Source organism: Saccostrea echinata, unplaced genomic scaffold (assembly GCF_033153115.1).
Source record: "Saccostrea echinata isolate AGI-Se365-2 ecotype Australia unplaced genomic scaffold, CSIRO_AGI_Sech_v1 ptg000009l, whole genome shotgun sequence".
Lineage (NCBI taxonomy): Eukaryota > Metazoa > Mollusca > Bivalvia > Ostreida > Ostreidae > Saccostrea > Saccostrea echinata.
The window spans coordinates 41,975,639-41,988,638 of NW_026889758.1; the positions used below are offsets into that span (position 1 = coordinate 41,975,639).

General features: G+C 35.4%; 1 protein-coding gene across 1 annotated transcript; it reads left to right on the top strand.

Moving 5' to 3' along the window:
• Positions 1–1,606: 1,606 nt before the first annotated feature.
• Positions 1,607–11,506, top strand: LOC133182750 (uncharacterized). The gene is made up of 2 exons (XM_061317597.1): positions 1,607–1,816; positions 10,742–11,506. Exons 1-2 carry the CDS (start codon positions 1,607–1,609, stop codon positions 11,504–11,506), a joined length of 975 nt encoding a protein of 324 aa, XP_061173581.1.
• The last annotated feature ends 1,494 nt before the right edge of the window (positions 11,507–13,000 follow it).

Here is a 13,000-nt window from a genome sequence, read left to right on the forward strand (position 1 = left end):
CATGGACATTGGACATTGGAAAACTTCCCATGATGCAAAGCAAAGGTCTATATAAAGAGGAGCGTGAATAAATCAAGTCACTTTATATTCTACAGACAAGGAGTTAACATCAACCATCATGAATCAGTGTAAAATTTGTCTGAGAACGTATGTTTGGCCTCATGATTTACAGCGTCACCTGAAACAAAAGCACACCGCAGATCAGCAGCAGAAAAAAGTTAACGACGCTTCAGAAAATCATTATCAAAAGTCTCATATACTCAAGCAGCAGCAGGAGGGGGAATTCATCATATCGCTAATGCAGCATTAGCAGAAATTTATTACATCTTCCAAGCAGCAGCAGCAACAACAGCAGCAGGAATTCATCATATCTTCCCAGCAGCAAGAATTCTTTATATCTCCCCAGCAACAGCAGCAGTAGGAATACCCAGTATCTCCTGAGTCCTATCTCCAGCAGCAGCAGCAGAGTTTTCAATTTAAACATGCATTCACCGCAAACGTATCGGGACTAACCTCCTGTGGAAAAACTTATTTTGTTAAATCACTCTTGCAGAACTGTTACACCAAAATTGTTCCACCACTTGAACGAATAATTTGGCTTTACAAACGTTGGCAACCTTTATATGACGTCATAAGGGACACGGTTTCCCCAGCGTTGAATTCATTCGAGGAATACCAATGGATTTGGAAGAGGATATTTTTTTTTAATCCTCAAACAAGAAATGTGCTGATTTTAGATGATATGATGTCAAGCGCCTCCAAGGATTCCCGAATCAATGAATTGTTTACGGAAAGGAGCCATCACAGAAACCTTTCATCGCTATTAACCAAAACTTGTTCTACAATAAAGATCCAACCAAAGGCGAAATTGTCATTATCTTGTTCTGTTTAAAAATCCAATAGACAAACAGCAAGTGATGACATTGGCTCGACAGATGTATCCTGGTAATTCCCAGCAATTAATGAGGCATTTCAAAGAAGCAACGGAAAAACCCTTTGGATATCTTTTAATAGATTTAAAACCAACAACGCCTGAATCAATGCGCATGCGCACTGAAATTTTCACAGATATGCCTATAAAAGAACACAAACCAGAGACAACAAGTCATTTGCAAAGATCTTCCGAAGAAGGAAGGATGCTTCTAAATAGCTCTGGTGAAGTAAAGAGTCAAACTTTTGAATCCACTGATTCATCTTTGGGTCTTGTGATGGCATCTTGTGATGATTGTGGACTCGTATTTGATAGTACGCATGACCTCCAACAACATATCAAGAGATGGTGATTGGAGAATGATAATCGTAAACGACAACTTCCTCTGGATGATCATGAGGAACCACTAAAAAAGAAGCCGCATATTTTTCAGTCAAATGAATACGCAATGGACTTTGAAGATGATTCTCCTAATGCATCAACAGAAGAAGACTACTTGAAAAGAATGAAAAAAATATCAAAGGTTAAAAATGAGGATACGTGGTCTGAAAAGTTAAAAAAAATATCGAAAAGAGGGATTGTCTAAAATGGAAGCAGAAAATAAAGCAAATAACAAAATGCAGGAGACCAATTTTATCGCATTTTTTGGACCTGTATGGAAAAACTATTCTGGACATGTTAGACTTGAAAGGTGGACTGATCCACGAGAAAATAATGAATAGTATTGAAAAGTTCCTTAAAAAGGGATATGAAAATTTACCGGCTGTTCGTATTGCTCTCAGGAAGTACAAACATCTCCTTGAGGAAATGATGTATTTAACAGATGATGAGGATGAGGATGAAAATGATGACATGGATTCTAAGGATGAAACCGAGGTGAAAATGGTGAATAAATTGTGCTCTATAAAGGATGACTGCACTAAACGCCTATTTTTGGGTCTTTTTCGGTTGCTTCTGTTGCTTTTATATCTAAACTTTATTTCACTTTTGTATGTTTATGAAAGAATCCTGTCAATTTGGAACCAAATTTAAATCTTAAAATGATTGTAGACTGTGATACAATAAAATGATTCAATGTTTTTGTCCTTACTGCTTTCCAAATATAGTGACTTTACACTTACCTGCCCTTGATTGAACATTAGATATGCATGAGAGGTGGAGCTAACATTGTAAGAATGGCTCTAAAATTAGACTTGATAAATAACAATGACATGTTTGGAAAAAAGAACGTGATCACTCTTTCCAATCTCCCTCTCCATTCTGTATGGCACAAATACACTTCTGACAAAAGCTTCAAAACAAAATTAACAATATGAGCATGTCAACGAATTAAAGCAGATTATATACCAATGCCAGATGACTTAATGTGTTCGAACACAATGTCCTAGTTAGCACAAACATGCTACCTTACAAGTCACGTGACGGAATTTAGTATTCACAAAGTTACCTGAGGTAAGAAATCACGTGGTGAATTATAATATTCAACAAGTCACAATCCTTGGTTACAACACAGAGAGCGAATGTAAGAAGAAGCAGTTTTTTTCTCTTTTTAACCATGAGCGCATGTTTGTCTATTAATCTCCTTTTGACACATTATTATTTATGCAAATATGCAACTACTGTTAAGCGTAGAACAATAGACAAACATGCGCTGACTATGTATAAAGTCAGTAAAAAAGTGGGCGTCCTCATTATCGAACGGAGATTCAAGAAATTGTGATGACCCCTGCCTTTGAAAACAGATTCGAACTTCGTAAATACACACTTTTATTAAACGTAATTACATAAAGTTGTAGATTGGATGTTGACCATTCTTGCAATGAAAAGAAAAATTCATGTTTTGAAAGTTTATTTTGTCGCAAATTTCGTATGTCCTTAAGTGCAGTCATCCTTTATGTAATATAGAACTGTTCATTCATTTTACCGCTGGAGAATGATGAGGAAAGATGTCATGGGAGAACTATTTACAAGAAATTTATTACAATCCAAAAAATGCTGGTAGTTTTTTCGGGACCAGGCAAATTGTTCCGATATATGAGAAAAGATGGTAAATATGTTATAAGCAAATATAAAATCAGAAAATGGTTGCAAAAACAAGAAGTTTACAGCTTACAAAAACCCCTACGGAGACGTTTTCAACGAAACAAAATAATGGTGACTGGTATAGATGACCAATGGTCTGCAGATCTCAAGGATATTGTCAAGTTTGCAAAGTACAACGATGGATTCATGTATGTAATGGTCGTTATTGATGTCCTATCAAAGTACTTGTGGATGCGTCCATTGAAAGACAAGAAAGGAATTTACGTTGCCAAAGCTTTGCGGGAAATTTTCTCGAAGGCAGAGTGTCCAATAGAACGCGAACAATTTGCAATGAATGTTGATACTGCAATGTTGGGTAATATTTTAAATACACTGGGTTCTGTATACACAAGACAAGTGTTCACATATGTTCTACATACTGAAGCTAGATATTTAATGATTATGAATTATAAAACATTTATGGGTTTGAAATAATTATGTATTGTGTAATGAAAAATTAACAATGGAGATTCATGGGTGTTTTATAACTTACCATCATCGCTACATAAATATAATCTGATATGTAACTCAATAGATATACAAACATAAAGGAAAATGTATGATATCTTTGTTTTAAACAATGAGATATATTATTTTAAAAATCATTAATCATAATAATTAATAAATCAATAATGTTGAATGGTTAAAAAAAAGACTAATTAGTAAATATGATTGATAAGAATAATTATCTTGCATCACAATTAGCTCTATTTCCTTAGAGGGTACTGTGAGGCCATCCTATATAAACTCTATGGGAGGCTACTGTGTTCAAATACATAATCAATATTTATAAATATTGACTAATTAAGTTAATTTCATAAGGATAACTTATTTATTAACTAATTAAAAATATGACATCATAATTAGCCTCACACCCTGGGAGACTACCTGGAGGTTACTGGGAGGCTATCCCATATAAACTCTATAGGAGGCTACTGTGCCCAAACTCTGGTTTTCCCCTACTTCTACAATACCCAAAGATGCTTCTTTATAAATGTGATCGAACATTGCTTTCCTGTTCTTGAGAAAAAGATTTTTTTTTTAGTATATTCGGAATTCCTATGTCAAACGTTGATCACCCATTGTGGCCTCTCCCTACCTCATGATCTTGATTTGATCGCCCGTTTTGGTAATTCCCTACCCCACTGGGTCTTGATTTGAACAAATTTTAATCTACACTACCTTCCATATATAAATATGACAAATGAAATATATGGAGATAAAGAACACTATTTAAGCTCAAAAGTCCATTCAAACATCACAAATCAGCAGAGCAAACACAGACCACAAATACATAATACATCAGAGGTGGGATAAGGTGCCATGGAGGAGTGAGCATCCCCTTTTAATGATCTTGAGAAGACTTTTAATGATTTTCCCCATTCCTATGTAAAACTATGATCGCCTATAGTGGCCCCGCCCTTCGCCCAGGGTTCTTGATTTGAATAAATTTGAATCTACACCACCATTGGATGCTTCCATATGTTTTATATTTTCTCGCTCAGGGTTTCTTGAGATTTTACTGAAAATATGTCATTATTTTGAAATTCCCCAATTCTTCCCTAGGAAAAAGCGTGCACCTTCATTTAAAAAAATTAAATCCCCTTTACCCAAGAACACGTTGAGGCATGTTCGGTTGAAAATGGCCCAGTGATTCTTGAGTAGAAAAATGTGAAAAGTCTACAAACGGACAGAAAGTGATCAAAAAATGCTCACTCAAGTCTTCGGCTCACGCGAGCCAACCAGAGGCCCATGGGCCACAAAGCCTACCCGAGTCAAATATGGCCCTGTCGTTCTTTAAAAGATATTTTTCCTAGTATGTAGGCCTTTCACCTAACTATTGGTCGCCCGCCTGGCGCAGTGGTTAGAGCGTCTGCTCTGGAGTCGCGGAGTAAGGAGTTGATCCTTAAGTCGCGGGTTCGAATCCCACTGTGGGACGTGGAGACCGATCCTTCGGATGGAACCGTACAAACCGAGGTCCCAAGTCGCAGTAGATGCTGGCACGAAAAAGATCCCTCACTGCTCAATGGCCGTAAGTGCCGAGTATAGGACAAAATTTGCAGCTCTCCACCGGCAAGTGGTGGCGTCTCCATATGAGTGAAAAATTCTCGAGAGGGACGTCAAACAACATACAAACAAACAAACCTAACCATTGAAGTTGCACATATGGTAAAAACATTTGATAGATTGATTTATACCTGTAGGTGCGTGAAATTCTCAAAATACAGTGTAATCTATTCCTACATTTAATGATTTAATAAAATTTAAAAAAAAATTAAATTATTATTAATTGACTTGTACGATGCTGTGTTTTAAGGACAGGCACTAGTATCTCAAGTGTGAAAAACGATCAACCAATTGTCGATTTATGACTTATTTATACGAATGGCATAAAAGCTGCTTCAGTTGGTATTGTTACGTACACAAAAGGGTTCCTTGTACTGTTCTGTACAAAGAGTTGACCAAGACAAGGAAAATGTCTTCACTTTGCCTGGAATATCGGGCTAAAACTGCATGAAAAACGGACTATATTTTTTATGCTTTTTCTTTTACTAAACACAAAGAAGACCAACAAAGTATAAAAAAAAATTATTCTTGTTAAAATTAAGAAGGAGGGTAGATATTTTAATTAAACTTTTCACTTATATCTATATAACACTAAAAAACCAACAACACTGTATATCCTTAGTGTCGGATCTGCTAAGTAGATACAAGGTCACGGATGCATGGAAATTTATATAAAGCACTAAAAATGACTAACGACACAAACAATAAAAATTGTCAAATTTTCGGGACGACCTGTCCCTTCCTCAGGACAAAGAAAAAAGTTAAGAAGTCATAAAAACAAAGGAAACAGAGAAACAAAAACAACTAGCACTACTATACTAAACTACCAAACACTAAATAATTACAGTGTTACATGTTTAATTTGAAGTTATTAAACAGTTTTGAAGAAAGAAATCCGGAGCGCTATGAACTGCGTCCGGTCTATCGGGTGTACTATGGTGACTAAAGACAGAGGGAAATGTGATCAGAAAGGAAAACGAGCTTCCATCTCAAGTGAGTTAAAAATATTCAGAATATGTCATTTAGAAGCATTTGTAGCACCTTGATTGCAAGCAATAAAATGAAAACTTTTCTTTTTAAATATTTTATTTAGTAACAAACTCGATAGAGGTATTCCGTTTACATTCACATGTGCAATAAACTATTCACATCAGTAACAAATTATGCACAATTAAGTGTCAAAATCATTTTACAGGAACACAATTTCTTAGATTCTCTTAGACCCCGGAGAGCCCTGATGATCCTCCCAAAGGAAACAAGGGTCTAATAACTTAGTGGCAAAGATATTTTTTCATTGCCTTATTATTGATCGATTTTTTTTTTAGTCTTTACAACAATTACAAAATGATTTCACTCATAGGAGATGATAAGCTTTTGATTGGCTCAACTTGCTTAACACTTCACACACTGTTCTCAATTTTGAGATACCTTTAAACATCATAAATTGAACTAATAGCCAATGCTAGCTACATGTGTCCTGGCAAGTATTTTGAAAAATATTGCAGATGGATGACAAATCAATGCTTAAGCACCTCTATCTTTGACCAATAAAGCTAAAAACTGATAAATCTTATTCTCCATCTTATATATAACAACCAGAGGAAATGATCAATTTATTTATCATTTCACATCAGGTCCCCCTTGCATTATTTTTGTTTGTTTGTGTATTGTTTAACGTCCCTCTTGAGAATTTTTCACTCATATGAAGATGCCACCACTTGCCAGTGGAGAGCTGCAAATTTTGACCTATACTTGGTACTCAGGGCCATTGAGCAGCGAGGGATTTTTTTTGTGCTAGCACCTACTGCAACACAGGACCTCATTTTATACGGTCTCATCCAATGGACTGGTCTCCACGTCCCACAGTGTGATACAAATCTGTGACGCAAGGATCAACTCCTCCCCCCTGCATTAATGTCAATATTTAAATGAGTTTGACTAGACTGCAACAATAATTACTATTAGGCCATCTTTAAAAATCAAAGGCCTGAAGGCCTGAGAGGCGCATCGCACTGAAGGTAGAAAACTCAAAATTTTTTTACTCAGAAAAATTCGACATACACCTTGAGGGATTTTTTTTAAAGATAGTCTGATCAGAGACCTATATACTATTATATAGGTTCCTGGTCTGATATATCAATTATAATTCATTGAAATTTAAATTAATCTATAATTGATTTTAATTATACTTTTATATTTTTTTTATTCTTTCATTATAATCATGGTAGAAAGATGAAATAATGAACGAAAATTTAAAAATGAATGATTGTTGAATAATTCTATATAATTTCATATCTGAATTTTTTCCGTTTCTTTCATTATTAGCATTTTTTTTAAAATATCAATACTTTGTCTTAGACTAGTTTTATCAATCAAAATGGCATAGTACGTAAACCAATTAGTGGGATACATGAAATGTTCATATAATTCGGACTGAAGAAAAAAAAACAATAGGGAGTGGTATACAATATACTATGAAACACATTTCCTCCGATATTTTCGATAAATTAACACAAAAAAGTCTACGGTATTAGTAAACCTATAAATTAAAATCCACTGTCATTGCAATTTTTTATCAGATATTTCATCATATTCAACTGAAATTTCACCAAAAAGCGATCATTTCACCGTTTCGTGTCACCCTTCCTCGTGCAATTTTTTTCCCGAAAGGTGGCGCTTGTTGCAAAAATTTATTCAGTTGAACATCTTACTATTCGTTTCATCGAGTGAAAAAATAATGATATCCCTTCTATTTTTATAAAAACAACCATCTTGTTCCTATTGTTAGTGATGTTTTATAAAATAAAATTATTGTATATTTTTCTCAGATATTCGTACAAGCAATGTCGTATTACAAGGCCTAATAATTTATGGTACGAGCTGTTGTGATGCATCGATCTTACTCCGCGTTGTGTTTGTATGTTGTTTTCTCTCTTTCTCTATTTTTGTTTTGTTTTGTAATTGTTTCTTTTTTGTTATTTTTGTTGCTTTCAAAGTATAAACAACATATATATGTGAGATTTTATGTTATTTGGTATTTAAAATAGACAATGAATATCACCAACTTGTCAATATACATTTGCACTATTTTCAATGGCGTATTTAGAATCAATATTGTGGAGTCCTTTGTTGCCGCAGTCATTGAAAAGAAAGAAATAGGGGTCGACTGCAATGAGGTCACATCGCTGTTAGCGATTCGCCTCAAAAATGTTTGTTTGCCTTTTCCAGACTGACTGACTAAAAAAGACCCAACTTCAAACTTTGTTTCAATCTTTAGGAAACAATTATTTCTTGTTTACACAAAACTTATTCAAAAATTTTCTTATCCAATTTATTACTATTTTTATTTATATTCAATTTTTTTTAATAAAAAAAAATTTCTCCTACCTACAATGTACCTGCCCATTTTTTTTATTACTATTTTTATTTTAAAAATTTTTGTTTCAATCTTTAGGAAACAATTATTTCTTGTTTATACAAAACTTATTCCAAAATTTTTGTTATCCAATTTATTACTATTTCTGTTTATATTCAAATTTTTTTAATAAAAAAAAATTTCCCCTACCTACAATGTACCTGCCCATTTTTTTTTTTTTTTTTTTTTTTTTTTTTTTACTATTTTCATTTATATTCAAAATTTTTTAATAAAAAAAAATTTCTCCTACCTACAATGTACCTGCCCATTTTTTTATTACTATTTTTATTTAAAAATTTTTTGTTTCAATCTTAAGGAAACAATTATTTCTTGTTTACACAAAACTTATTCCAAAATTTTCTTATCCAATTTAGTACCATTTTTATTTATATTCAATTTTTTTTAATAAAAAAAAATGTCTCCTACCTACAATGTACCTGCCCATCATTTTATTACTATTTTTATTTATATTCAAAAAATTTTTTAATAAAAAAAATTTCCCTACCTACCATACCATTTTTTTTTCATTCCCGAGTTGGCAGAGGGCAAGCTAACATGTTTTTAAAGATGGCCTTAGTGTGCCATATTTCTACATATACAATTTTCATCTGAATGTTGCTAATTGTAGAACATGCATGAAGTGCTAAAACTGCACCAAAAAATGCCAAAATAAAAATATTTTTTAGAAAAAATTCTTTAATTTTTGGAAAATCTGGATTCATACTTATGTTATCAGATGTTTTCAATAAGGAGCATTAGGTAAAGTCTTAATAGGCACTGTATGAACATGCATAAAGCGAATTTGCAGATAAAATAAAGGTCTTTGGCACCCCTGGAGGAAATTTTACTAATTCTTTATGAATAATTTACTGCTGCATGTATATCAAACTGTGATTTAATGAATTTAAGAAGATAGCAAACTGATTTTATATCCCATAGAAAATGAAAATAACATAAATAACATCTTCTTAGCAAATTTTTGTGATCTTTTATTTTGAAATATTGGCATTTTTTTGTAATACAAGTTTTTATTTATAAAAAAAAATTGCCCATTTCAATGATCAGGGCATCAAGGAATATTGTTTGCAGAAATAATGTTGTTCATAGCACCATTGTCACTGAAAGTTCAAACTGTTGTCCATTTCTTAAAAATATTAAAATGATTCCTTGTAACAAATTACAAATATAGTGAAGTAAATCAACAATGTCCCCAAGACTTCACTTTATCTTTTAATGTAATGCTAAGAAATGATGAATACATAATTTCATTGAACTATTTATGCACCGAAGAACCAATGCAATAATAATTTATGATATTATTATCATTGTTTCCAAACCCTATCACTTTTCCTTCTTTCAATTAACCCGTATCTTTCATAGGGTTGTGGACATTTTTTGACTTTGATTCTCTGCTTTACATAAAAAAGTCATTTTTCATTGAATTCTATCATTTTTAACTTTTTTTCATCATATTTCACATTCAGTTTGGAATCTCTGCCATTTTACATATCAGATTTACATTATTTTCATGTAAGATTCTCCATTAATGGCATCAATCTACATATCACATTCTCCGCAATTTTACAAATCACATTCTCCATCTTACAAATCACTCGCCACATTTTACATCGGGGATTCTCTACCATTTTACACATCATCGGATTCTCTACCTTTTCACATCTTGGATTCTCCACCATTTCAGATATTGGATTCATCACTATTTCACACATCAATTTCCACCATTTCACATGTTGGATAAGGATTCTCCACCAATTTGCATATGAGATTCTCCATCATTTTGCACATCGGACTCTCCACCATTTTACAGATCGGATTCTCCACCATTTCATGTATCGCATTCTCCACCATTTAACACATCGTCGGATTCTCCACCATTTCAAATATCGGATTCTCCACCATTTTACATCTTGGATTCTCCACCATTTTACACATCGGATTCTCCACCATTTTAAATATCGGATTCTCCACCATTTTACACATCGGATTCTCCACCATTTTACACATCATCAGATTCTCCACCATTTCAAATATCGGATTCTCCACCATTTTACATCTTGGATTCTCCACCATTTTAGAAAAATCGGATTCTCCACCATTTCACGTCATCGGATTCTCCACCATTTTACATCGTGGATTCTCCACCATTTTACACATCGGATTCTCCACCATTTTACACATCATCGGATTCTCCACCATTTTACACATCGGATTCTCCACCATTTTAGAAAAATCGGATTCGCCACCATTTCACGTCATCGGATTCTCCACCATTTTACACATCGGATTCTCCACCATTTTACACATTATCGGATTCTCCACCATTTCAAATATCGGATTCTCCACCATCTTGGATTCTCCACCATTTTACAAATCGGATTCTCCACCATTTCACATCATCGGATTCTCCACCATTTTACACATCGGATTCTCCACCATATCACACATCGCATCCTAAACCTTCCCATCCTACCCCCTTCCCTCCCCTCCCATCCTACCCCATCCCTCCCCCTCCCATCCTACCCCCTCCCTCCCCTCCCATCCTCCCCTTCCCTCCCCCTCCCATCCTACCCCCTCCCTCCCCCTCCCATCCTACCCCCTTCCCTCCCCTTCCCATCCTACCCCCTCCCTCCCCTCCCATCCTCCCCTTCCCTCCCCCTCCCATCCTACCCCCTCCCTCCCCCTCCCATCCTACCCCCTTCCCTCCCCTTCCCATCCTACCCCCTTCCCTCTCCCTCCCATCCTCCCCCTCCCTCCCCCTCCCATCCTACCCCCCTTCCCGAGTCCCTCCCCCTCCCATCCCACCCTTCCCCTATCCCTTTCCCATCCCACCCTTTCCCTGTTCCCTTCCCATCCCAACCCTTCCCACCCACTCGTTCCCCTTTCCACCCCACCTAACCCCTTTACCTGTACCCTTCCTATCCCACCCTTTCCCTATTCCTATCCCATCCAAACCCTTCCCACCCACTCATTCCCCCTTCCATCCCACCTAACCCCTCTACCCATAGCCTTCCCATCCCACCCTTTCCCTATTCCCTTCCCATTCCAACCCTTCCCACCCACTTGCTCCCCTTCCATCTCACCTAACCCCTCTACCCATAGCCTTCCCATCCCACCCTTTCCCTTCCCATCTCACCCCTTCTAATCCCATCCCACTTCCCCATTCCTTTCCCTACCATAACTCCCCCTATCCTCTCCAAACCTATCTTACAATCCTTCCCTTCCCAATTCCAACCCATCTTTATCCCTTTCTTCCCATTCCACACTTTCTAATCTTCCCTCCAAATTTCAAACTCTCTTTCCCATATCGATACCCTTTCCCTCATTTCCCTGTATGGTCCCACTCCTTCCCTCCTCACTTCCCCCTGTCACCCCTCCCAATCTGCAGCACACTTAATGCTACGAAAAGGAGGCAGGGCCTAATTTATATGGGAAATATTAACTATGACCTCACACAAATCAAACAATTCTTTAAAATACCACAAAGTGATATAATTTGCGATTTAAAACTGTACCATAACAATAAACTACATTAAAACCTACTATAAAATGCCATTTTGTCGTTAAATATTATATAACAAGATCTAAAACAAACCACTGATTGCAATGTCCTTGTTGATGTGACGTCATTTCGTAAAACTTGAAGTAGATTGATGCAGTGAGAGGCTGAACAAGCAATATTTTTACAATGAAAAATGTATTTGAAAATTGAATATATTATTTGCAAAATTGAATATATTATTTGCAGATATTTAAGATGTCATTAATTTGGATATAATGTCTTTTTTATGATTTTATTCAAATATTTTCCGTATATGTCATAGTTAATCATTACTGTCGTAGATTTGTGTGCAGGTAGATTGGTGGGTAATGTAAGGGTCTTAATAAATTGTTCTAGTGCAAGGGCATACATTCGTAGTATGTGTTTACTTATAAACTCTAGAAATATCAAGCCATTTAAAGTGCTGCGATCCTGGTGAAATATTGAAAATGAGGTATTTATTTCTATATTTAATGTGGTTGACCAGCAAAAAATGTAGCATGCAGCCATTCAAATATGATTTAAACAAAGAAATAGTATAATCTACGAGGGGTGATCAAAAAGTTCGCGAACTAATTAAATTACTTCCCTAAAATAAATAAAATGAGGTTTCAGTGTTCATTATTTTTTAAAGTAGTTGTCTCCAATTTTTAATGCACATCTGCCATTGTTCTGCCCATGCGTGAATCATGTGATCCAGGCAGTCACGTGATATGTTCCTTAGCGGTCTGTTCACAGAAGCTAAAAGATTGTTCTGAGTCTTATATTTCTTACCATGCAAGCTATTTTTCATAACAAGAATAGTCCAGCTGTCAGAAATGACCAATCTCGGCAATAGGAAAGGTGGATAAGGATATCCTTTCTTAGAATTAGCATGGTGACTCACAGCCCAAGTCCTCTGTCCCGGGAGCGTTGTTTATCCAATGTGGATAAAGTATGGGCACCT